The sequence below is a fragment of the Vombatus ursinus genome, unplaced genomic scaffold (genome assembly GCF_900497805.2).
Source record: "Vombatus ursinus unplaced genomic scaffold, bare-nosed wombat genome assembly UNPS02014863.1, whole genome shotgun sequence".
Taxonomy (NCBI): Eukaryota; Metazoa; Chordata; class Mammalia; order Diprotodontia; family Vombatidae; genus Vombatus; species Vombatus ursinus.
In genome coordinates this window covers 2236640-2264097 of record NW_020954641.1, presented here as the reverse complement: position 1 = coordinate 2264097, position 27458 = coordinate 2236640, and the positions used below count along the sequence as shown (strand labels likewise).

At 41.0% G+C, this 27458-nt stretch overlaps 1 protein-coding gene across 2 annotated transcripts in view; it reads left to right on the top strand.

Moving 5' to 3' along the window:
• Positions 1-26728, top strand: part of HTR4 (5-hydroxytryptamine receptor 4) — a 79173-nt gene extending 52445 nt beyond the window's left edge. For both annotated transcript variants that reach the window (XM_027841643.1, XM_027841644.1), the window contains exons 3-7: positions 6164-6289; positions 7595-7795; positions 14840-14993; positions 18624-19195; positions 25846-26728. In XM_027841643.1, coding sequence (XP_027697444.1) covers positions 6164-6289; positions 7595-7795; positions 14840-14993; positions 18624-19195; positions 25846-25957 — 1165 coding nt within the window. In that variant the 3' untranslated portion in view covers positions 25958-26728. The remainder of the gene's footprint in view (positions 1-6163; positions 6290-7594; positions 7796-14839; positions 14994-18623; positions 19196-25845) is intronic.
• Positions 26729-27458: the final 730 nt, after the last annotated feature.

The following is a 27458-nucleotide window of genomic DNA, read 5'->3' as shown; positions in this document are numbered from 1 at the left end:
TCTGTGTGCCTGTTTCCTCATATGTAAAATGGGAATGATAATAATAATAGTACCTTCTCCTCCAGAGTTGTTGTGAGGGTCAATTGAGATAGTACATGTAAAATGCTCAGCATATAGTAGGTGCTTAATAAATGCTTATTTCCCTTCTTCCTCATCCACCCTAATTAGCCCATATCTGATATCTAGAGTATCATGTTCTGTTCTAGGTGTTGGCTTTTTAAGAAGGATATTGACACACTGTAGCATATGCCAAAGAAAGAGATCTGGATAAAAAGAAGACTAGAAGCCGTGCTTAAAGAAAACAGTATCAGAGCTGTTCTTGGTCTCTGTCTTCAGGTTCTCCGAAGGCCACCATGCTTGTTCTATTTGTCTGGGAGGCCAGAGGGTGCAACAGTGGCAGAATCTGCCAAGAGTCAGGATTCAACTTACCACTTGACAACAACAACACCCAACACACTGTTGTCCCAAAGTGGAAGTAGCCACTTTTATGGGTAGGGAACTCTTTGTCACTGAATGTGTTTCAAGTACATTTTGGGCAGGTATTTTGTAGAATATTCCTGCTCAGGAGTAGGCCCCTTCCAACGCTGATGTCTGAGTTTCCCCTTGTTGGGAATATTCTGGAAAGGGCTCTGGATTTGGAATCAGACACCAGGGCTCCAGCCCCGGCTCCATTGCTCACCTACTGTGGGGAAGTCACCTCTCCTCTTGAGCTTTCATTTTTTTCTCTGTAAAATAAAGAGCCCCTTCCACTTTTAAAATCTAGGACAATTAGTGTTCTGGACTTGGAGTCAAGAAGACTCGGGTTCATATCCCACCTTAGATATTTACCAGATGTGGGACCTTACACAAATTGTTTTAACTTCTCTGAACCTCAGATTCCCCATCTATAAAATGAAGGGATAGATATGATGTCCTCTAAGGTACCTTCCAGATCTAAATCTATTATTCTATGATTTCTAAATAATTTAATCCACAGCAGTTTAAGAAAAAGAAACTGCTTAATTTTGCAGCTAAGGAAGAAATTCCAGGGAAAGCAGAGCTCTCTAACTAAAGAAAAAACCTAAGATAGCAATTGACAATGTTCCCCAAGAGGCCAGGGGGTTTGCCAAAGGGCCTTGCTCTGTTTCTACATGTGCAGTTGCTCTTCTGCCTTAATTATCTCCGTTGCACTTGTGTTCAGTTCGATAGACAGATCTGCTTAATTAACGAGTTCTTCCTATGAGGAAATTTTACCAGTCGCTCAAGGTTCCGAGTTTTGCTATTTCTAGTTCCTAATTGACATCTCCCAAATGAACCTTGAAATTGAACTCTGACTCCCTGTATTTGAAATAACTACATTCTAGCATTGAAGACATTAATGCCCAACAGAGTTCAAGGCAGTTCTTTCCTTATTTTGAAGACAGTAGGGCAGTGATGAGTTTGTTCATACCTAAGGTGCTGCTGAAGATGTCTGAGATTCCCACTGAGAATTATAGAAGCCTCCTCTTCCGGGCCTGCTTTAGCATGTCAATGTGCATCTTGAAAGTCTTACCAAAATCAGAGAAGAAAAGTAGCAGAAACATAGGTGTGGAGAGGGAGCAGCTGCTGCCAGTAGCCCTGACAAGGTCACTAGCCTCCCTCCCACATTAGGACTTTTTAAGGCCAATAAATAAAACTAAAGAAAAGCAGGGCTCCTGGGTTGGTGTTCTAGGCTGGTTTCACTCTATGGTGATTGCATACCTGATTGCTTTGAAAGGAGGAAGTGTTAAAAAGCCACCTCCGTTTGCCTCAGTTTCCTCTCTGTAAAATGAGATTAATAATAGCACCAACCTTGAAGGGCTGTTGTGAGGGTCAAATGAGATAATATTTGTAAAGCTCGTGCCTGGGACACAGTATTTTCACCTCTGGGGAAATATGTCCTGGGAGATCTGCTGTTCCTCTGTGTGTCTCTTCCATTTGATTATTATTGGTAATAATTTCACATTTGTGTAGTGGTTTACAGTAACAAATCCCTTTCATCTCGATTATCCCATTTGATTCTTACAACAACCCTGTCAGGGATGAAAGATAAGAAATTATTGTGTCCATAAGGTGTAAAGATGGAACTGTTAACTCAGAGAAGTTGTGACAACTAAAATCACACGGCTTGTTAATAGCTCAGCTGGCACTTCAAAACAGGAATTTAAGTCCACTGCTCTTATCATTACATCTATCAACATGGGAACTTAGGTCAGCTTGCTTCCTGGTGACCAAACCAGGACATAGCAATGTTCTTTTTCAACCCAGGACATAAGAATGTTGTAACTCCATCTGTGCCTTCCTTTCCATTCCTGGTAACGTTTACAATCACACAGCCAGAAGGTACCACAGAATATAGGATGTCAGAAAAGGAAAATAACAAATGTTGGAGAGGATGTGGGGAAAATGAGGTATTAATGAATTGTTGGTGGAGTTGTGACCTGATTCAGCCATCTTGTAGAGCAACTTGGAACTATGCACAAAGGGCTATAAAATCATACATACCCTTTGACCTAGCAATACCACTATTAGGTCTGTATCCAAAAAGAGATAAAAAAGCAAAAAGTAGAAGGACTTGTATGTACAAAAATATTTATAGCAGTTCTTTTCTGATGGCAAGGAATTGGACATTGAGAGGATGCCCATCAATTGGGGAATGGCTAAACAAATTGTGATATGTGATTGTGATGTAATATTATTGTGCTATAAGAAATGATGAGCAGGAAGCTCTCAGAAAAACCTGGAAAGACTTACAGAAACTGATGCAAAGTAACATGCACTGTGTATAAAGTAACAGCAACATTGTAAGATGATCAGCTGTGAATGACTTAGCTATTCTCAGCAATATAATGATCCAAGACAACTCTGAAGGACTTATGATGAAAAATGCTATCCATCCCCAGAGAAAGAACTGACGGTGTATGAATACAGATTGAAGCATACTTTTTTTTAACCTTCTTTATTTCTCTTGAGTTTTTTGTCTACGTTTTCTTTCACAACATGACTAATGTGGAAATATGTTTTGCATAACTACACATGTATAACCTATTTTGAGTTGCTTGCCTTCTCAATGAGGGGGGTAGGGAAGGAAGAAGGAGGAGAATTTGGAACTCAAAGTTTTAAAAATGAGTGTTAAAATTGTTTTTACATGTAATTGGGGAAAAACAAAATACTGAATAGAATATAGAATGTCAGAGCTAGATAGCAAGTTGGAATAAAACGTATAGAATGCCAGATCTAGAAGAGAGCTATAGAATAAAAAACAGAAAATGTTAGCACTGGAAGGACCTTTAGAAGATAGGAGGACTCTCAGGGTTGAGAACCTTAGAACATACAACACATGAGTTGGAAAGGACCTGAGAAAATGCAACATAGAATGTGATAGCTAGAAGAACCCTTAGAACATAGAAGTTAAGATTGTTGGTGTGGTAAGGAACCTCAAAGACTATTTAGTCTAAAGTCTTTATTTTTAAGAGGGAAAACCTGAAAACTAGAGAGGATAGCTGGCTTACTCCTCCCCCTGCCAAGTCACACAGCAAGTTAGAGCCAGGCCCAGAACTAGAGGAAGGGGAAGTGAAAAATCATTTATTATGCTTATTTATTGTTATTATTATTATTGTATATCTATATTATGTGCTACAGGCGACAAGGTGATGCAGTGCATAGAGCAACAGGCCTGTAGTCAGGAAGACCTGAGTTCAAATTTGGCCTTGGAGACTTCCTAGCTGTGTGAATCTGGACAAGTCAATTAACCCTGTTTGCCTCAGTTTCCTCATCTGTAAAAAGACCTGGATAAGGAAATAGCAAATAACTCTAGTATCTTTGCCAAGAAAACCCCAAATGGGGTCATGAAGAGTCAGACATGACTCAACAACATACTATGTACCAGGCACCAGCTTTACAAATATTATCTCATTTGATCCTCACAACAACCCTCCAACATTGGTGCTACTATTAATCTCATTTTACAGTAGAGAAAACTGAGGGAAATAGAAGTTAAATGACTTGCCCAAGGTCATATAGCCAATAAGTGTCTAAGGCTGAATTTGAATTCAGCCTAATGCTCATTCTGCTGTACCACCTAACTACTTCACTAGAGCTAGAGCCTGCATCTCCTGGTTTCTAATACAGGGCTCTTGGTGCAGCTCCAAAACTATCCCTTGAGTCAAATACTCCATTACCTCTTACCTGGACTACTGAAACACCCTTCTTACCTGTATCCTTGTTTCCAGTCCCTCCCCTTCCAATTCCTCTTGCTTTCCTTGTTAGAGTTATATTCTTGATGAGCAGCTCTGACCATGCCACTGCTCAAAAACCCTTACCAGCTCCCATATTCTGCCAGAGTATAAATTCCTTGTTTTGTTGTTCAAGGCCCTCTATGGTCTAGTGCCAAGCCTGTGTGACCTTTTCTCCCATTACACCTCTACATAAATGGCACTCTTCCAATAAAATGTGTTTATGCATTCTCATGACATACCACAAATATTCTCACCTCCAATCCTTTATTCACACATTTCTCCTTGCCTGGAGCACCCTTAACCTTCCTCTCCACTTGAATAACTTTATACACTACAACAAGGCCTGTCTCCCCTAGGAAGATTTCCTGGAAACATCAACTCTACCCCAGCCCACAGAAACTGCTTTCTCTTTATCTTTTGCACTTCTCATTTAGTCCTTTGTAAAGACTCCCTTGTAATACAAATAATTTCTTTATGTGTGTGTGGGGGGGTGTTATTTAGCTAATAGACCTTAAGGGCAAAGACCATGCTTATACCTCTTTTTTATCCCTAGGACATAGCCTGAGGCCTGGCATGCTGTGGCTCTATGATAAATATGTTTTGGGGATGATGATGAAATGACAGATCTCAAGGTGGGAAGGAAATTTGGTGGAGTTCACTTAATCCATCCCATGGTTAAAGCAGAATCTTTTCCACAACATCTCTGAAAAGTGGTCATGCAACCAACCTATCCCCTCGTGTGGACGATGAGGAAGGTGGTGAGGAACTCACTGCCTCCTGAGTCAGCCTATTGCAATTTGGGATAGATCCAATCATTAGGACTTTCTCCCTCGTGCTGAGTGACTATCTACCTGCCTTTATCTTCCATCCAAGACTCCTAGTTCTGCCTTTTAGAGCCAATCAGAACAAATTTGGTAATTCTTCCCCCTGATAGCTCTTCACATACCTGACTCCACTGGTCTTCTCTTCCCAGGCTAAATATCCCCAATTCTTTTAACCAGTCCTATGGTGAAATTTTCCATGTCTAATAGGACAAAATGGTTCTGAAGTTCCTACAAGAATATTATCCTTTTTAAAAAACTGAATGATAATATGGACTGCTCTCTATAAATAATGTCTACTGAATGTTTTTGGTAACTAACAAGATATGACTCAGAGCTCAATGAGTAATCAGGAAGGCTAGCTTTGACCTTCAAAATGGTGCATCTTGAATTTTCAAAACTTACACTTTACAAATGACCAGACCTCAAACTAAAAATTAAAAATTTCATGTAGTTTGACTTTTTTAAAAGCAGTGGTATGCACAAAGCTTTCATTCCCCAGTTTTGAGGCCAAAGTCTTATAAACACATGAACATCAACAAGAAAAAAAGAGAACACCACTGTAGAATAGACATAAAGGGTTTTTAAGCAGATAAAATTGTGATACTTTACAGTCATAAGAAATTCTCAGAGATTTCAAAATGCTATCACTGTTTTTAAAAAAAATAACCCAACACTTATATAAATTTTATTTATAAATATCTTGCAAAAGTTTTTATCACCAGAATTTTAAAGATATGATTATGATGAAAAAAAGGATGATGATAGTAGTAATGGTAATGATTGGTGGTACTGATGTCAGTGGTTGTAGTCATGGTGATGATATTGATGGTAATGGTCTTGATGACAAGTGGTGGTAATAATAATGGTAATGATGGTGGTGGTGGTAGCAATGGTGATAATGATGGTGGTACAATGATCTTGATGATAATGTGTTAGTGGTGGTGGTGGTGGTGTTGAGAGTAGTGATGATGATAGTGGTTATGGTACCAATGGTGATGATGATGATAAAGGTGATTTCAAACAAGTTGAAGATGAAGATATATCTTCTTACTTTTGGATTATTTCTGTGCTCAATATCCCTTTTCTTTTTTCTGTGGTTTGCAGTTCCGGGGAGGGTTTCACATATGCAGAGAAGATTGGACTGCTCATCTTTCTCTCTGCAGTCATCCTAATGGCCATACTGGGAAACCTATTGGTGATGGTGGCTGTGTGCAGGGACAGACAACTCAGGTGAGCCTTCTTAGGTATTTTGTTTCACATAATCTCCTGTTGAGGAGATGATGGCTTTGGTTTGGGGTCCAGAGACCATATTTTTATAGAATCCCTGATGCATAAGATGATTGACATAGAAGATCTCATTGGAACATAGACTATCAAAGCAAAGTGCATGAAATATCAAACCTGGAAGGGACCTTAGAACATAGAATGTGGAATTTCAGAACTAGGAAAGAATTTAGAGTGCAGAATGTTGGAATATACCTTGTAGTAGATTTGATTTATTTTCCCCACTTGAAATAGAAACTGGAAGTTCTATAGGCTGAAATCAGGAAGATGGGAAGCTTTCAAAAATTTTAGGGAAATGTCTAGCATAATGAGTTAAAAGTTTTACCATATGCTAACTCTCCTCTCCTATCTCTTTGGCATTGGTATCCTCGACCCAGTCCCTCATGTCAACTTCAGTAATTGGAGAACATAGACCATTAGAGCTAAAGGGGGGCAGCTAGGTGGCGCAGTGGATAGAGCAGCGGCCCTGAAATCAGGAGGACCTGAGCTCAAATCCGGCCTCAGATACTTGACACTTACTAGCTGTGTGACCCTGGGCAAGTCACTTAACCTCAATTGCCTAAAAATAAAAAAATAAAATGAAATAAAATTAAAAAATAGAGCTAAATGGGCCTTTAAGACATCAAACACAGAACCTCATAGCTGACAGAGGATTTTGTCATGACTTAGTCCAACTTCTTCATTTCACAGATGAAAAAACTAAGGGTCATAATGAGTGATTCAGTAGCAGAATTGGGTTCTCCTGACTCCAGAGATTTTCCAACTACTATTTTCTTCTGCTGTCTCCAGCAGAATCCAGTTATGGAGCTGGACCCTTGGGCTCTGCCACCCTCCCAGTCTTATCTCCCTGTCAGATTGTAACCTCCATGAAGAGAGGGAATATGTCTTTTTCATTTCTATATCTCCTTACACATAGAATGCACTTAAATACTTGTTGAATTGCATTGCATTGCATTGCATTGAATTGAATTGATGGTTTAGTAGAAAAGCTGTGGATTTTCAGTCTAAAGATCAGATTTCAAATCTAAGGTCTGCTACTAATTGTCTGTGTGACCTCGGATAAATCATTTTCCTTTCTGGAAGTTGGACTAGATAGTCTCCACAAGGTCTCTTCCAACTCTGACATACTGTGAGCCTATGAATTGACTTGAATACAACTGGTTCTCTTGAACCTGCAACAACTTCCTTGGTGCCTTGGTTTCCAAACTGAACCACAAAACAGAGTATTCTTCCTTCTGTTCCCCATCACAGGAAAATCAAAACAAATTATTTCATTGTTTCCCTGGCCTTTGCGGATTTGCTTGTTTCTGTGCTGGTCATGCCTTTCGGTGCCATTGAACTGGTCCAAGATGTCTGGATTTATGGTGAGATGTTTTGCCTGGTCCGAACATCTCTAGATGTTCTACTCACCACAGCCTCAATATTCCACCTGTGCTGCATTTCACTAGACAGGTAAGAATAGATCCATGTATAAAGCTACCCTTTGAGCCTGTTCCTGCTCTATGGAACCTTTGAATTGGGATTCCTTGATTCCTCCAATTCAGCTGTCTTGACTCTTAACATATCAGTGTGCACACCTCTAGCAGTGTTTCATCATGGTGTGGAGAGGACCCTGGGATCTCAGAAGTTATGTCACTGTATCTACCACAAATTCTGGCAAATCTTCCTGGGCTTAGAAAGCTTGGGGTTGGTAATAGCGTAAGTAAAAGCGAAATTCTTAAATTTTGCTTCTTTAGCTCTCCCCTGGCACTCCCTGTATAAGAAGGAAGTCTCCAGTTATACTGGAAAGAGCACTAGAGTGAATTCAGAGTAACTGTTCTAATCCTGTATCTGTCATTTACTTATTGAGTAAACTTGAGAAAGTCATTTCTCCCTCTTTGAACCTGTTTCCTTATCTGTCTGTAAATTTAATGGGCTAGAGTAGATCTCTAAGGTCTAGTTATACAAATAAGGAATGTCTAAGATCCTAATAAGGAACATCTCTAAAGCCTATCATTTTATTAAGGAATATTTATCATGAGCTTATGCATTTCAATGTTGGAAGAGGAATGACATTGTTAATTTGGACGATGCGTTTTAGGAAAAATGTTGAAAGCTGCGTTAGTGACTAGGATGGGAAAGGACCAAGATGGTGAAGAAACTTAAAGCCAAGAAGAAAATGGGGATATTTAATTTGAAGAAAAGTAGGTAGAGGGGCAGCTAGGTGGAGCAGTAGGTAGAGCACTGGCCCTGAAGTCAGGAGGACATGAGTTCAAATCTGTCCTCAGGCCAAACACTTCACATGTACTAGCTGTGTGACCTTGGGCAAGTTACTTAACCCCAATTACCTCACTAAAAAAAGAAAAATAGGTAGAGTGATGACATTATTGAGATGTTGAAAGAAAAACACCAATGTGATTTTAGACCATATTAAGGGAAGCAAAATGTCCAGGACTAGGAAAGTGATAAGTGGCAAAGTTGTAAAAGAGATAGAGTGCTTAACTTGGAATCAGGAAGAAATGGATTCAAACTCTGTCTCAGACATATATTAACTATGTGACCTCGGATAAGTTACTTAACCTCTCTGTGCCTCAGTTTCTTCATCTGTAAAATGAGGGGGTTGGACTCATTGACTTCTAAGGTCTCTTTTAGCTCTAAATCAGTGATCCTATAAGACCTGAAGTCAATCCCTACTTGAGATACTTACTAGCTATGTGACCCTAGATAAATCACTTAACATCTCTGAACCCCAGGTTCTTCATCTGTAAAATGGAATATAATAACACTTACCTCAAAGTGTTATTATGGGGATCAGTAAAATTGTATATTTAAAGTTCTACATGAATATTAACTATTATTATGGTCCTGTTATCCTCTGTCCTTTCACAGGCAGGAAATTGAGGCAGAGAAGGGGAAGAGAGTTGTCTCTAGAAATGCAGAGAGTGAGAAGAGAGTTTTGCTTTGTTTTGTTTTGTTTTTAAATATGATTTTAAACAGAACAGTCAGAGGCAGCTGGTGTCAAAGTAGATAGAGCATGTGGCCTAGAGACAGAAGTCCTGAGTTCAAATCCAGCCTCAGACACTTACTAGCTATATGACCCTAGACAAGTCATTTAATCTGTTTGCCTCAATTTCCTTGATTATAAATTGAGGATAACAATTGAACCTACCTTGCAAGGTTGTTGTAAAGATCAAATGAGATAATATTTATTTAAAAAGCACTTAGTACAGTGCCTGGCACATAGCAGGTGCTACGTAAATGCTTATTCCCTTCCCCTTGTAAGCTTAACCCCCAAAGTGGGTATTGTATACAGACAATTCTGTACACACATTTCAAGAGGGATGCTGACAAGTTGAACGGTATCCAGGGGGGTGACCACGAGGGAAGGGGATTCAGTACCATGCCATATAAGGTTAAGTTGAAAGAACAGGGCAGCTCTCATGACCAGAACATTAGTACAGCCATATATCATGTTAGCTTTTTTTTTTAACCTGTAATATCACAGCCCTGACATGTATTAACCTTGTGGTCAACTAAGAACCCTAGGTCCTTTTCACACGTTCTGTTGACTAGCCATGTCTCCCTTCTTGTACTTGAAAGTTTAATTTTTAAGATCCATCCTTTATTACTTCCCACATCGGAAGGCAATGTTTTGAAAATAGATATTAATAATAGTTTGCACTTAAAAATGCTTTGAAATTATCTAATTTTCTCCCCACAAAACCCATTTGAGAGAGAAGTAGAGCAAATGATGTCACCCTGGAATTGCAGATGAGGAGACTGAAACTCTGAGAACCTAAAAGACTCCCCCAACTTAGCATATTTAGCAAGTAGCAGAACCAGGACTTTAGATCATCAGACTCAGAGACAGAAAGGACCTTCAAGGTGAGCAGAATCCTCCACCCTGATAAAGTCGGGTTTTGAACCCAAGATGTCTCACTAGAGCGAATGCTTTGTCTTGTGTCATGTCGACCACTCAAATCTTCTGATTAAATTCAGAGCATCTTGGTTACACTACTCAGTTTCTGGTCAGATCAAAGTGCCTTATACCAAGCAACAGACACTCTATTTTTCTAGGCAGCTCTTAACACAGTCTCTGGCACAGAATAGGCACTTATTAAATGCCTGTTGACTGACTAAAGGACTGACTATCCTGGTGATTTGCTTCTCTTTGGGAATGTCAAATTGAATGGAGTTAGGACCAGATGTCCTAGAAAAGTTGAATAGTAGCTGACATTTCCCTAGCACTAGTATTACAGAATTTCTGAGTTGGAAGAGACCTTGGTTCTTGTGCCTAAAAAGAACGCTGAATTTAGAGTCAGAATGCTGACTGATATACTTTCCTCCCAATGTCCCTGTGAAGAAAGAAGTGTAAGCATTATTATCCACATTTTACAGATGGGGAAACTGAGGCTCCCTGAGGCACAGGGCAGTGAGTGGTAGAGTCAGAGTTAGTTGCAGAATCACAGCATCTCTGAGCTGAAAGAGACTTCCAGGACTACCTAGTTCAACCCACACCTAAGCATGAATTCCCTCTAAAGCAGGGGTGGGAACCTGCGGCCTCAAGGCCACACGTGGCTCTCCAAGTCCTCAAGCGCGGCCCTTTGACTGAATCCAAACTTCACAGAACAAATCCCCTTAATAGAAGGATTTTTCTGTGACACGTGGACTCAGTCAAGAGGCTGCACCTGAGGACCTAGAAGGCCACATGTGGCCTTGAGGCTGCAGGTTCCCCACCTCTGCCTAAAGTATCCTGGACAGATGGTCATCAAGCACCCATTGGAAGATCTCTCATGATGGAAAATTAAAAATGGAACCTTAATATCACAGGAAGCAGTCTTCTATCTGAATTCCAAATGGGACCAACCTTAGTCCACCATCTATCTCTCACTGCCTATGCCATTACCTACCCACCCCTCATACATACACTCAGGCCAAAACCATCCCTTCAGGGTATGAGCTCCTTGAAACCCCTTTAAGGCTATTCTGATCAAAATCATGCATAATGAAACTTAATTTTTTTTTACTCATTACATATCAAAGGGCAAGTCTCTTCCCATTTCTGGAACTTAACTTCCTTCCCTGTAAGATTAAAGGATTGCATTAGATGATATCTAAGGTCTCTTTTAGCACAGACATTTTATTCTGTATATGCTAAAGTTGCTTTTAGCTCTGATAGCACAGATTTCCAAGATTCTGTGCATCACAATAAGAGAACACATCTCCTGCCCTCATCTTCTGATGCTAGAAATGGAAGTCCCTTGGAAGCTGGATGACCCCCTCCAGGGGACCATGCAGAAAGGGTTCCTGGTCAGGCAAGGTTTGATCAAATTAGATAATACATGTAAACCACTTCATAAACTTTAAAATACTACATAAATGTGAGTCATTCTTGTTATGATCTCATCCTTCTCATCATTAATGACAATATCCTTTAAGGTCCTTCCCAATTCTGAACATTTTATAGTTCTATTATTCTAAATACATTGAAATATTATACAATGGCACTAACTTAAAATGAATAGTTGAAGAGAGGCAATACAGCTTAGTAAAAAGAATACCAAATTTAGAGTCACAATGCTAGGAAGAGAGGCAATACAGTTTAGTAAAAAGAATACCAAATTTAGTCACAATGCTTGGAAGAGAGGCAATACAGTTTAGTAAAAAGAATACCAAATTTAGAGTCACAATGCTAGAGGTCTCACTCCAGGTCTGCTACTTTTTTCCAATCCAATAATCCAGTAAACATTCATTAAGCATCTACTATGCTAGGCACTGTGCTAAGTGCTGGGGATGCAATAAATAAAAAGAAAGGTAGCACCTGCCCTCAAGGAGCTTATAATCTAAAGGATTACTTGACAGCAGTGGGACCTTGTACTCTTTCATCAAAATCTGCTCCCCTCAGCCTCCCACCAATTTCTTTTAGGTATGTTCTCTGGGCCAAGCAAAACAAATCCAATATCTCTACCATCTGTTGTCCCTTTAAATACTTAAAAGCAATGATCATCAGTTTCTATTTTTTCTTTTTCCCCCCAGACTCAAAATCTCTAGTTCATTGAACTAGTCCTTGCATAGCATGGTAACAAATCCCCTCTCTGTCCTAGATGTCTTCCTCTGGACCCAAGCCAGCTTGTCAAGGTTATTCTTAAAAGGGGTAAATCTAAAAAGTCATCCATCCTCCAGATGTGGTGGAGAGAATTATCACTTCCTTTGTTCTTCCCACTGCCTCCCATTAATGCCATTGAAGGTTTTATTTTAAATTCCGTATTTCACCTCTGACTTAATTAAACTTGCAGTTATTAAAACCTCCATTTAGTCCAATGTTCTCCTCCCTCAGTTTTATAGACAGGGAGGATGGATGTTGTCCACTCAGATGAAGGAATAGTTTTGCCAAAACCACACAGACATGGCAGAGCCAATTTCACCTATATATTTATTGAGCTCTGACATTCTGTGTTCTGTAGTCCAATGTCCCTTCCAATTCTAATTTTCTATGTCCCACGTCCTAAGGTACTTCCCAGCATTGAAAGTGAACATTCTATATGCTAAGATCTCTTTCCTTCTCTGGAATTTTACCTTCCTAGGGTTTGTCACCTCAGGTCTGACAACATATGGTCTATATTCCAAAGTTCTTCCTATCACTGATGGGCTATATTCCATGTACTAAGGTCCACAACACCTTGGAATGTACCACTTCTGATGCCAAAAGGAATTAGCTGGCCAAGGGCTTCCATTTAGGCATGTGCAGCACTGTGGCCATGCCTGAAAAGGGTGTAGGAGATTGGCTGAATAGAGGCCAGAGGGAAATCTATAAGTAGGGATTTAAAATCTACCTGGTTTTCCCTGGGCCTGAACATATGACCCAGCCCGTTGCCTAAAGGACATTAACTGTTACTTAACCAGGCTAATTGCATCCCTGCTCCCCTGTGACCTGATCCTCAAACTTCTTTTTTCTCTATTAAGAACAAAAATTAACACTGTGGCTTTCTAAAATGCCAGTTCTCTGCCATTCCTTGTATTGAATGATTGAAAATCCTTTGCTGTACCCCTAGTCAATGAAGAATGAATACCAGGTAAGCCAGGTAACTCTTCCCTGTTCTTCGTCTTCCCAGATGATTCTTGTCCTTGAGCTGTGCAGTCTCCAAAGATTAATTTATCTCATCAGAAATGTCACCTCACAGGTTGACCCTATTTCTTCACATGGCCTCTCCCTCCTACTCCCTCGATTTTCTCCACCACCCAAAAGAATGTCGGCTTTGTTATGTTAGTTATACTTTGAGAAAAGGGAAAAAGGAGGAGGTGGCAAAAATACTGAGGTGACTCATCTAAAGGGGTGAATTTTTACATGACATAAGATGATCAAGAATAGGACCATTTAATATCTCCCTGCATCTATTTCTAAAATTTTCATAGAAAACTAACTTGAAGCTCCAGCAAGGTCTTGCCAAGGTTAGAGGAAACAAGTTTTGGTACAATACAAGGTAGCTAGTTGTAATGGGCTACAGGGCCAAGTTTGTTGTCTATTCCAGAGTGAAAAAGATGATTGCTCTTAGTGTCCTCAACCAAAGTCCAACCTCATCTGGAAGACTGAGTTCAGCTCAGGTCACTGCATTTTAGGAAGGACCAAGCTAGGCAGTACAATAGAGTGGAATGGACCATGGGTTTGGAGTCAGGTGATCTGAACCAATTACATTGCAATACGCTTATCAAAATATTTTTCAAAGCAAATTCACAGTCCCCAAGTTAATAACCTTGAACTAGATGATCTCTGAGGGCTTTAGACTTTCTCAGATCCCAAGTTGGAGCTCCTTCCAGGGAGCATGATGGCAATATTGAGAAGACTTGAAGCCATAACCTGTGAGGATCAGTTGAAGGAAACAGGAATGTTTTGCTTGGAGAATAGAAGCTACGATGGCTGTCTTTCAGTACCTGAAGAGCTGCTGAGTGAAGAGGGATTAAATAAACTTGCTTCTACATGGTCTCAAAGGACTGAACTAAGGGAAGTGGGAGTGGGGAGATGTAGGGAGGAAGATCTCAACTCAAGATAAAGAGGAACTTCCTAACAGCCAGAGCTGTCCAGCAGTGGAATGGGGAATGCCACTGGGAGTTTCCCCATCGTTAGAGGTCTTCAAGGACAGACTAGATGCCCAGTTCCTAAGGAAGTTGTACAAGGAATTCCCACTCAGGTGCTGATTGAACCAAATGTCCTTTGAGTTCCCTTCCAGCTCTAAGATTCCATGAGCCTTTGGATAAAAAATCCCATGTGCCTCAGTTCCCACTTTTAATAAAATAATGGAATTAGTCTCAGTGGTCTCTATGGTCCTTCTTAGCTCTCATGGTCTATGTTCCGAAATACCTTCCTTCTCTAAAATCCTATGATTATCCTAAGATAATCTGTCTGTTTCTCTTTTCTCCCCTTTTCATCTTTTCCTCTCCACTATTTATATTTCCCTGTCTTTTCTTTATCTCCCATTGTGCCAATCCCCTTCCCCCCCCTACTTCATTCCCTCCCTCCAGGTACTATGCCATCTGCTGCCAGCCTTTGGTCTATAGGAACAAGATGACCCCACTACGAATCACCCTGATGCTCGGAGGCTGTTGGGTAATCCCCATGTTTATTTCTTTCCTCCCCATAATGCAACGCTGGAATAACATTGGCATAATAGACTTGGTGAGTACCATGCAGTCTCTAGCAGCTTGATGTGCAATGAACTTTGTGCCAGACTGTGATTTTAAGCCAATTAATTGAAATGATCTGTAAGACTTTCTCAGGTTTATGCTAATGTAAATTCAAAGAGTCTGATGTGCGTTTCTGAGTAGCATTCCTGAGTAGGGCCTAATCATTACCCGCACATGTTCTGTTCACTTAGAGTATTATAAAGTCAATGTATCCAGGAATTCAGTGTTATTTGCCCCAAGAGGTCTTTGTCCTACTTTACCTTGTCTGTCCATATTTCCAGCCATGAATAAATAATAAGATCATGAGTTCAGAATTAGAAGGGAATATAGAGGCTATCTGGTTGAACATTTAACAAATGAGGAAACAGAAGCCTAGAAGGGTTAGATGATTTTGCCCAAGTGCCCATGAATAATTGGTAGATATGGGAGAAAACATAAAAATTATGAGTTTTGGGTTCTAGTCCTACTGTTGTCACTAACATTGTGTGGCTCTAAGCAAGTCACTTTCCCAGTTCCCATGTTTGTTGTTGTTTAGTTGTGTCCAACTCTTTGCAACCCCATGGACCATAGCATGTTAGACTCTTCTATCCTCCACTATCTCTCAAAGTCTGGCCAAATTCATGTTCATTGTTTCCATGATACTATCTATCCATCTCATTCTCTGCCTTCCTGTTTTTCTTTAGCCTTCAATCTTTCCCAACATCAGAATTTTTTTCCAATGAGTCCCATCTTCTCACTATGTGGTTTGCCCAGGGTCACATAACTAGTAAGTGTATGTGGCCCGATTTGAACTCAGGTCCTCCTGGCTCCAGGGCTGGTGATCTATCCACCATGCCACCCAGCCAGCCTCCCAATCCTCATCTTTGGATGTAAAATAAGGGGATTTAATTCTATAACCACTAAGATCCCTTTCTTCTTCAACCTTCTGTGTTATATGTTTTAAAACCCTTTTGACCTCTGATATTCTCTATTTGAAAGTTTCCTCCAGCTCTGACATTCTGTATTCTATATTCTAGGACCCTGCCAGCGCCAATGTTTTAGGGATTTTTAGATATACTTACTGTGATGTTCAGAATCTATTGACAGAATCTCTCTGTTAGTGAGAGAAGTGATCACACATTAGTTGTGGGTTGGTAGCTTTCAAGTCAAACACAAAACTCCTTGAGGCTTTTCCAAGAAAGACTTTTCAAATCAAATCAAAAAGCATTTATTTAGTGCCTACCATGTATCTCCAGTACTAAGCAAAGTACTGGAGATACAAAGAAAGGCAAATAAACGAACAAAAACAGAAAAACAAACCCACCGCCTGTAGCCCGCAGAATGATGCTTAGTTTCTAATCCTCGCATCTCCAAACTCTCACCTCTTGAGGCATCCAAGAGGTAACGGTCTCTAAAAAACCCTAAAATAGAGTGCAGGGATTCAGCATTAGAAGGGACCTCAGAGGACGTTGAGTCCAACCTATCATCTCAAAAGGATCCTCGGTGACATCCCTGAAAAGAGGTCATCCAACCTCCACTTGAAACCTCCCAGTGACAGAATTTACTAAATCTGGAAGCTGCCCATTCTATCATTGGAGGACAGATCTAATAATAAGATTTATTTAATATAAAGTTGAAATCTCTTTCTGGCCAATTTCTGTCCTTTTCTCCTAGTTCTTCCCTCTTAGGCCAAATAGAATGAGTCTAATCTCCCTTCTATATGACACCCCTTAATATACTGAAAGACAGGGAACAAATGCTACCAAAACATTCCCTTCTCTAGGCTAAATATCTGTGGTTCTATCAACTGATGCACATATGGCTGAGATGTCCAATGTTTCCTTCCTCTAGATGAGCTCCAGTTTATTATTGTCTTTCATAAAATGTGATATCCAGAAGTGATACTCAGAGCTTCAGCTGTGGTCTGACCAGATCACACCACTGACTATCCCCTCCTTTATTCTGAACATCAACTCAATGCAGCCTGAGATTACATTAACATCCACAGCTGCCATACCACGCTAGTGACTCATTTTTTTAGCTTGTAATCTACAAAGACTTTCAGGTTCTTTTCACAGAAACTGGTGTCTAGCCATATTGTCCCCGCTCCTGTCCTAGTGGTGATTGTTGTTGTTCTTTTAAACCAGAGGTATGATTTCATACTCATCTATATTAAATGTTATCTTAATGAATGTGATTCATTATAGCCTGTCACAATCTATTTGCATCTTGATTCTTTCCTATTTGGAGGTTAAAATGAAAAGAGAGTAAATGACTTTCCAAGTTCTGCATATAACCCATCATATAGGTGCTTAATAGCCATTAAGAACCAGTTTCCCATGAAATGATCTCATTGCACAATTTTCAAGAAAATATAAATGTTTTAATACTTTTAAGGAGTTGAGATTTTACTAGTGTGAGCACTCCTACAAACCCACATTCTGATCCCTTCTACCTTACATATTTTTCATGAATTATTATGGCCAAAAGTATTTGTCACTGGTAGCCAGCTTTCTGAGAGTAAGTCTTTCTATACTCTGGTTGGTCTTCAAACGGCCATCACCCAACCCTTTGCCAGGCCCGTGCTCAAAGTCTGTCTATAACGGGGCATTCCAGGGATTGTGCTTTACTGACTTGGTCTTCGAGAACCTAGGGTCAATGTCACACCAAAGTGAGACCTCAGAGGAAAATTTGTGGACAGATGATAATAATAGTATCAATAATAACAGCTCACATTTATAGAATAATTTATGGTTAGCCAACAGTTTATATCCATTTTCTCATTTGATCTTCACAGCTCTTTTGAGGGGAGGGGGAAGGAAAGGGAACAAACATTTATACAATATCTATTATGTGCCAGGCACTGTTCTAAGTCCTTTTACAAATATCTCGTTTGATCCTCTCAACAATTCTGTGAGGTGCTATTATTACCCCCATTTTATAGTTGAGGAAACTGAGGCAAACAGAGGTTAAGTGACTTGCCCAGGATCACACAGCAAGCAAGTGACTGAGGCCATATTTGAACTCAGGTCTTCCTAATGCCAGGCCCAGTAATCTAGCCACTGTGCCAAGAGCTGCCTTTGAAGTAAGAATGCTAATACATTGATATTCCCATTTTATGCACTGGAAAACTGGGACTTAGAGAGGGGAAATTGCTTGCTCAAGGTCACAGAAGATAATAGCCAAGCTTGAAAAGAGAGCTTGGGTTTCTTGGCTCTTAATCCTGGGCTCTTTCTGTGACACCTTCAAGCTTTTCTTTAGTGCTGTGACTTGGATGATATAGAATATAAGGCTGAGCCTCCATGAAGTCTCCTGAGACCTTGGTTGCCTCTTCCAACCTTAGATACCAAGGAACAGCAATCACAGATTATAGCATTTAGAGGTATAAAGGACCTTGGATATCCTCTACTCCAACCTGCTCATTGTATAGATGAGGAAACTGAGGCCCAGGGAGATGAAATTCCTTGCCCTGGTCAAGTTAGCTGTGAAGTGTCAGAGCTGGGAGTTGAATCAAGTCTTCTGACTCTAAGTCTAATGTTACTATTCACCACACTGAATCTATAGTCAAATACCCAGGCACCCTGTGTTATTTTCTTCCCAAAGTTGTAATGACAAACCCTTCTTTTCTGTTCCCTTCTTCCAGATAGAGAAGAGACAGTTTGACCAGGACTCAAACTCCACCTACTGTATCTTCATGGTCAACAAGCCCTATGCTATCACATGCTCTGTGGTGGCCTTCTACATCCCTTTTATTCTGATGGTCTTGGCCTACTACCGCATCTACATCACCGCCAAGGAGCATGCCCGCCAGATCCGGCTCCTGCAGAGGGCCGGAACTCCTGCAGAGGGTCGCCGAGAAACCCCCGATCAACACAGCACTCATCATCGCATGAAGACAGAGACCAAGGCTGCCAAGACCCTGTGCATCATCATGGGCTGCTTCTGCCTCTGCTGGGCCCCATTCTTTGTCACCAACATCATCGACCCATTTGTGGGCTATAGTGTCCCTGCCCAGCTTTGGACCACCTTCCTCTGGCTAGGCTACATTAACTCAGGCCTCAACCCTTTCCTCTATGCTTTCTTGAATAAGGCATTTCGTCGAGCTTTCCTTATCATTCTGTGCTGTGATGAGGAACGTTATCGGAGACCTTCTATCCTGGGTCAGACAGTTCCTTGTTCTACCACTACTGTCAATGGGTCCACGCATGTGCTAAGGTGAGTGACAAGGGTGGAACAGCTTACTCAGAAAAGCAGCATGGTGCAGTAGAGAAATCATAGCAATTGGAGTCAAAACATCTAGGTTTGAATCGTGGCTCTCTACTTATTACCTGTGTGGCCTTGGGTAAGTCACTTCCTTTTTGTGGCTTTCAGTTTTCTCACGTATATAGTGAGGAGGTTGAACTATATGACCTCTAATGTCCTTTTCAGCTTGCAAGTTTTCAAAGGATCATAGATTTAGGTCTGGAAGGGACCCAAGAGGCCATTAAGTCCAGCCTCCTCTTATTTTACATATGAAGAAATTGAGGTAAGGCCACACAACTATTGGCTGTAGGAAGAGGGACTCAAACCCGGGTCTTCCTGACTCTAAGTCTAGCACCTTATCCATTACACCACAGAATCCTATGAAAGGGAGGAAAATCCCACAACTTTTTTTCCACAAAGGAACATTTCTGATAACAACTATAGAGTTGCTGGATGGAATTGTGGTAGGGTGTTGAATGTATCATCTCTTCCTTCCCAGAGATAGAAGGGGCACAACTTCTTTCCAAGGCAAATCCATCAAACCACAACATGATGGCTATTAACCTGTAAGGTATTGCAGTGAACATCTTCCTTGGTACTATTTTGGCCAACTGACCTCTTCCCAGCTAAACGTCACGTTTTTCTGATACCTATTTCTCATCACCTTCATTTAACAATCCAGTCTCAAAGGGCAGTCTTAGGCGTAAGAAGAGAAAAAACAGAAGAAGGAGGAGAGGGCAAATACTGTCTCTAGGAGTCAGAGGAGCTGAGCTTGAGTCTCAGTTCAATCATTAACTTGGCCATGTAACCTTGGATTAGTTACTTTCTATATGGACCTTGGTTTCCCCATGTGTATGATAAGGGGATTTGGGCTTGTTGGTTCTTAAGTGTCCCTTCAAGGCCAATAATCTGTGATTCTAGTGATTCTAGATGACTAGTGTTGCCTAAGAACGAGCTTAGTAGTATCTCCCAGTGCTTTGTGTGACATCTTTTTCTAAGTCTTGGCCTTCATCTGGCAGGTTTCAAGAATGATTTCATGAATCAAACCTTTTTTGCTTTATTGAAATGGAAGTCAAAAGATATGAATTCTTGTTCTAGTTCTGTGATAAACCGCAAACAGGAATAGCTTTCTTAGGGACTGACCTTCCTATCTATAAAGTGCAGAGACTGGAGTAGATGATCCTGAAGTCCCTTCCTAGGTCCGACATTCTATGCTCTTTGTTTTAAGAAAGACTTTTTCTGAATTAATGGTCTATCCCTCTCTGATTCTAACTGAGATTGGTTCTAGGAAAACCCAATCAAGCAAGAATTAAGCAAGACAAAAGAAGGAAGACAGCACAGGACCGTTTCAAGTGCCTTAGATCTGGAGTTGGACTTGGAGTCTAATTCTTGCTCTGTCTGTGTGATTTCAGGCCAGTCATGTAGCCCCTTTCAACCTTGGCTTCTTCCCCTGTAAGACGGAGGGTGTTGGACTGGATGTCCTCTTGTGTCCCTTTCTGCTCTAAAATTGAAGTTCCTATGATGTAATTACGTAGCACCTACTATGTGCCTAAATCTAAGGTAGCCACTAAGGTGGGGAGAAGGAGATGGACACAAGACAAGTACAAGGCTCAGCCCCATCCCTGAAAAAGCATATAGTGAGGTTAGGAACCCATGTATATGAAACAAATACATGATTCTAGGGTATACATCCTAGGTGCTAAAGGAATTCAGAAAGGGAAGAGATCACAGCACAGCGGAGACTTCTTAGAGAAGGCAGGATTAAGTTATCCCAAGAATTACAGATTCACCAAATCAGAGCTGGTAGGAACTCACAGGGTATCTGATCTAGCCTTACATGAATAGGAATCCTCTCAACAACATTCTAGACAGGAAGTCATCCAGCCTTGTGATAAGTAGTATTTTGACTGGTAGAGAGAAGGAGGGACTGCATCCCAGTCAGCCAAGAGCAACATAAACTGAGGCCATGAAAAAGCAGTCACAGCAAGGGGAGACATGAGTTGGGTATATTAAGGAAATCACATAGACTGGAGCAAAGAATTCATACTGGGGAGTCCTGAACAGGAAGTTCAGATAACTTAGGCAGGAACAGATTATGAAAGGCCTGGAATGACAGATAGAAGAATGACTGCATGACATAGTAACTGAAACAAGGAGCCTTTATGTGTTCTTGTGCAGAGATATGATGGGAAAGTATGAAAGGAAGATTGGCACGGAGAAGCCGAGACTGGAGGCAGGGAGATGACTAGAGCAGGAGTTTTTAAGCCAGGGCCTGTGATCTTTTGTTAAAAAATAATAGTAATAACTGCATTTTAACAGTTTTTTGTAATTGTATGTATTTTACTTTATGCAATTAAACATTATCCTGAGAAAGCATTCAGAGGCTCCTCCAGACTGCCCAAGGGACCCATGCCACTTAAAAAGTTAGGAACCCTTAGACCAGAGGCTGTTGCAGTTGTCTAGACAGGAGGTGGTAAAGACCCGGATGAGGATGGTAGCTGTTTGCAAGATTAGAAGGGATGTATCCTCAAGACATTTCAAAGGAAGTGTAGAAGTTGATTTGGGAGAGAAAATGTTGTGTTAATTTTTGGGGCACATTGAATTAGAGGTAATGGCAGGATATCCAAGTGGAGATATTTTGTAGACAGGTGGAAGTGAGGGGTTAGAGTTTGGCTAGATTTTTTGTTTAGTTGTTTTCAGCTATATCCAACTCTTCATGACCTTTTTGGGGTTTCCTTAGCAAAGATACTAGAGTGATTTACCATTTCCTGCTCCAGCTTATTTTACTGATGAGGAAACTGAGGCAAACAGAGTTTAAGTGACTTGCCCAAGATCACACAGCTAGTAAGTGTCAGAGGCCAGATTTGTACTCAGGTCTTCCCGATTCCAGGCCCAGTGCTCTATCCACTGTGCCACCTAGCTACCCCTTGTATTACCTACCTGCTCCTTTGGCTAGATACCAGGGCAATTTGGCATATTGGCTTGACTGAGGGACTTGCAATCAAAAAAGATCTGAGTTCAAGTCATGCCTCCAAAAGTTATTCACTGAATGACCCTCGACAAGTGACTTAAATTCTCTTAGTTCCAGTCTCCTCATTTGTAAAATGAGGATAATAGCACCTGCTGAACAGACATGTTGTGAGGATCAAATGAGATTTTATATACATATAATTTATATTGACATATATGTGTATGTATATATATATATATATTTATATATAAATAACACTTTCCAAACCTTAATGCACTATATAAAGGTGAATTATTATCATTATTGTAGAGGTATGGAGCAGTGAGTTATAAGCAACTGAAGCTATAGAAGTAGATGAATGTTCCAAAAGACTAGTGGAGGAACCATGATCCCAGGAGGTAACATCCCCATCTAGAGTATTATGCCCAATTCTGAGCACCACATTCCAGGAGAGACCTTGACAAACTGGAGCTTATCAGGACAACTAGGATAGAAGTGGAAGGAATTGGGTTGTGGCCTGGAGAAGAAAAGGCTTGGGGGGCAACATGACAGCAACCACAGTTATCCAAGGGGCTTTCGTGAGCAAGAGAGATTATTAGTCTTGTTCTGTTTGACTTCAGAGAATGCAGAGCCAGGAGCAAAGGGGAGAAGTGAGCAGGAAGCAGATTTCAGCTTGATTGAGGAAACTGTTCCAAATAACCATTCTGAGCTGTCTGAAAGTGGAATGGGCAGCTTCTGCAGGAAGTCATTTTCCTTTCACTGAACGTCTTGAAGGGAAGACTGAATGATCACTTGGAGGGAGTGTAACATAGTGAAAGGCAATTTGGTGTAGTGTAAAGAGCACTGTCCTAGGAGTGAAAAGACCTGAGCTTGGGTCTTGTCTCCAAACAAGCTGTGCTAGCTGTGTGACCCTGAACAAATTACTTTGCTTTTCTGAGTCTCAATTTACTCATCTATAAAACGGGAATAATAACATTGACATTTCTTACTTCTTGGGGTTGTTGTAAGGAAAGTGCTTTGTAAAGCTTAAAATGTCATGGAAATGATGGAAATGTGAATTATTATGCTATGGAAAGGATTCCTGTTTGTGTACATGTTGAGTTAGAAGACCTCTGAGGTCCCATCTAGCTCAAAGAGTCTAGAATTCTAGGAGTGCCATCAAGCAAAGGCAGCTTAATGCCCCCATCTCTCAGATGGCCCTGCCAAGTAGAGGATAATACTTGTGTTGGATGGTCAGAGGACGTTCTGCCTGGGACAGGGCTGACTCAGAACTGAATAATCAATCACTTCCTCAACTTTCCTTGTTCATTATTCCCAATCTGTCAAGCTTCCTCATGATACACTTGCTGCCGTGTCTGAGCTTGAAGCTAATTTTATATTAATTATCCCATCCAATGCAACAAACATTTATTGGATCATTCATTCATTTTATTCACTGAACAAGTATTTATAAAGCATTTGCTATGTGCCAGGCCCTGTGCTAGTCACTGGGGGTATAAAGACAAAGATGACCTAGTCATTCTTTGTTCCTTGACATTGTTCCTTGTTCATAATTGATTCTTCCTTTTTAAGGAGGCCATGTAATTACTGAGGTTTAGAAGGTCCCCGAGTTTTACCAGGATCTTGTGTGCCATGGTCTCTCTAGCAAATAGCCAATCTCCAGTATTACATGCTGGTTCTTGCTTGTTTTAATTTTCAGACAGCATTTGTTTGAATTTATTCCCAAGTGGGCCTGGGAATAAGGAAAATCTGGGGTTCAAATACTGACTCTGACACATACTGGCCAAATGATTGTCAAATCATTTTGTCAGTGTTCTAGGCCAGTGATGTTAAACTCAAATCAAAATGGATCGCTGCTGACCACATGTTGACTTAGAAAACCACAAGTCCCTATTATCTATGTTTTATTGTATTTTTATTTATTTTATCAAATATTTACCAATTACATTTTAATCTGATTCAGGCTGCATGCTGCCTACCATGTATTTGACACTTTTGCCTCTTGGCAATTCTCTAAGAATATAAGTTGCACAAAAGGTGGTAACCTGCATTGATAGAGAGAGTTCCCTCATCTGAGAGTTCCCTATATCAATAAACTCATAGGTCAAAATAACCAAAGGCATTCTCTTACTTTGTGCCTCAGTTTCCTCATTGAAAAGATTGGGAGCATAATACCTATAGTACCTACCTCATAGGGGGTAATGCCAAGACCTCTTGAGATAATATAGATAAAGTATTTTGTAAGCGTATCGTGCCATATCCAAAAGAACTGTCTAAAAGTGGGCTGGGCTGCCTCAGGAGGTGGCAAGGTCCCCACCATCAAAGATTTTCCCCATAGAGGCTGAATGACTACTTGCTGGCAATGTTTTAAAGAGGTTTCTTGTTCAGATGTGAGTTGTCAAAGGCCACTCCCTCGTGCTGCCTAACCAGATTAAAATATCATTGGGAAATATTTGAAAAAAATAAATAAAAATACAATAAAACATAGATGACATTACATTTTAAAACTAAGCCAATACACAGCCTGTAGGGACCTTTATACATGGACTAGTAACCCCCTACTTCTATTTGAGATCGACACTACTGTTGTAGTTATTTTTCAAGGTATAAGATTCTATGACTCCCATCCAGCTTGAATATTGTAGATGCTAAGAATATAAGATCTGAGTAGTGATAGACCAGACCGAATAGCTTTGGGGAGAATTATTAATTCATTCTAACACTGGCCTCCCTCCCTCCCACTCTTTCCATTAATTATGAGCAGGTGTCCCTAGGGAGTGGCACAGGAATGCTGGTTGATACATTTGGATCTCTGGCTTTTTCTTTTCTAGTTCAGGCCTGAGGGTCAAAGGCTTATGGGAAAAGAAGAGAGACATCGTCAAAGGGGTGAGGGTACCAACCTTGGGTTTAGTGGAGTTAGGGTCCAATGCCATGAATGAGCTAGTAAGAGTGAACCATTAGTGGGAAAAAAATCTACGAATAGCCCGCTTAAGAAAGTTGGACCAGATGACCTCTAAGGTCCCTTCCAGCTCTAATATCAATGTTCTATGTTCTAAGGTCTTTTCCAAATCTAAAATTCTATGATTCTAGGAAGTGAATACCATCATCTGCTCTGTATGGAAAAGTCACACAACTTTTCAAAAAACCCCAAAGGTGGGTATTCATTCCTAATCAGGTTCAGTGTGGGTACTTGCATAGAATGCTGAATCAGCTGTCAAAAGAGCTGGTTTGAATCATGACCTGCTTTGGTAGTGGTGTTGTGTGACCTTCAGCTAGTCATCTCTCCCCCTGGAGTGTTCTCATTTAGCAAAGTAGAGATAATAATTCCCATCCTACCCCCTGTATAACGCTGCCAGGTTTCCGGTAAGCTATAGAAACTCTTGGTTAACTAACTGTAAAGCGCTATGAGACCTAGGTCAAGAGGCTCAGAGACTCTTTTGAAAAACAGGGAGATAATGCTTGTACTAGCTACCTTAAAGGGCTACGAAAATGGGAGCTATTAGGACTGGGAATGCTTGCATAATTATCGTGAGGCTTTCATTATTATACAAATGGGATGGGGTTGTTATTATGCTTGTAATAGCTTTTCTTTTTCTGGTAGAGAGAGAGAGCCCGTTACTTTCCTTAAAAATTGTTTTTGACGTTTTTTAAGGGAAGAGAGAGAGAGAGAACACCATCGCTCTAATGAAACAATGCACCTGGCAACCAGCCATCCCCCAGAGTCGATCAAGGTTCCCCACTGTTGTGAGAGTCACAGCCGATGACCAAGAAGCAGGAGCCCCCAGAACTATTGGGGGATTCCTGGGGGTTGGACACTTGCCTACTGAAGAGGCTATGTGGCGTGAACGCACAGGCAGCCCAGGACATCGGAAAAGAGTCTAAACTCCCTGTGGTCTGGTAGATACCAGGAAAGGGCTCTGCTCCTTCTTTGCTTCCTGTGGCAAAAAGCACCTGCTGACTAAACATCCTTTGAGGCCGCAGTTGTTTGTGCTGGGAGGCTAGCAAAACCAAAGGACAGTTCGGGTTGCTGATTCCTTCTTCAGAGGAAGATTCAATCACATTCCATTTCATAAGAATGGCAAGTACTGGTTCCTCCTTCAGGGGACAGTTTGGGCTCTGTTGATCTTCAGAGGCTGCTAACTTCTTCCAAGAAAGTCGCAGGCTGGCTCCATCTCCCTGGAAAACATTCTGAGAAGCAGTTCTAGCTAGAACTGTGAATAGACAAAGTGAACCCAGTTTTCAGGAGCAGCCACAGCCTCGACAGAAGCTTTGGTCCAAAGGAGAACACGAGAGACCATCCAAATGTTATGCATGATTTTTGGCTGTAGGACGTTCTGTGATGTTTATGCAAGCAGACCTGTCGTCTCTCTTCTCTCAGGTCTTCTGCATTAGTGTTTTCTGGCTTTTTAAAGTTGTAGTTTGGGGGAGGGGGTTGTTGTTGTTGTTGTTGTTGTTGTTTTCTGCTTCTCTAGTTGTTGTGATTGTTTCTTAATATGTCTCTCTCCTGAAGCCCCACAAAGGCAAAATAAAGCAACTAGGAGAGTTTCTCTCTTCCCCCTTACGCTTGCTATGGGTAGGGAACTGATATGCTTCAGGTCTCCTTAGCCTGAGCCTTTGGGGTGGGAAGTCTGTGACTCTTCTGGTCTTTGATCTTTAAAATGTCCAGTGTTCTGGACATGATTTCTCTTTCTGACCAGTGATGGAAAGAGTATGCCAAATGCATTGATTCGTACGATGGCTACTTTTCTCAGGATCGTAGACCTAGAGCTGGAAGGATCCTCAGAGGCCGTCTAAACCAACCTGCTCATTTTACAGAGGAGAAAACTGAGGCCCACGTGCCTCACCTAAGGTCACACAGGTAGGAAGTGTCTCAGGTGGTCTTCTGACTCTAAAGCCAAGCTCTTTCTACTGTATCATGATGCCCCCTTCTTTTGCTACTATCGTTGTGTTTGTTTGTGGAGGTAGAGTTAGGGGAGGGGGAAAGAAAGGGAAAGAAGGGGGTAGAAGAAAGTGCAGGAGTGGAAAGGGCACTAACTATGGCTCGTGTAAGACAACCAGGGTGGTGAGAAGACTGAAAACCAGGCCAAATGAGGATCAGGTGAAGAAATTGGGGACTCTCCTGGAAAACAGAAGACACAAGGGGGAAATGTCTTCAAATAATTCCCCAAATAATGAAACATTGAAGCTGGAAGGATTCACAAAGATCATTTAGTCTTAACTCTCTCCTCTCCTCTCTTCTCTCCGCCCCTCCCTCTCCCCCACCTC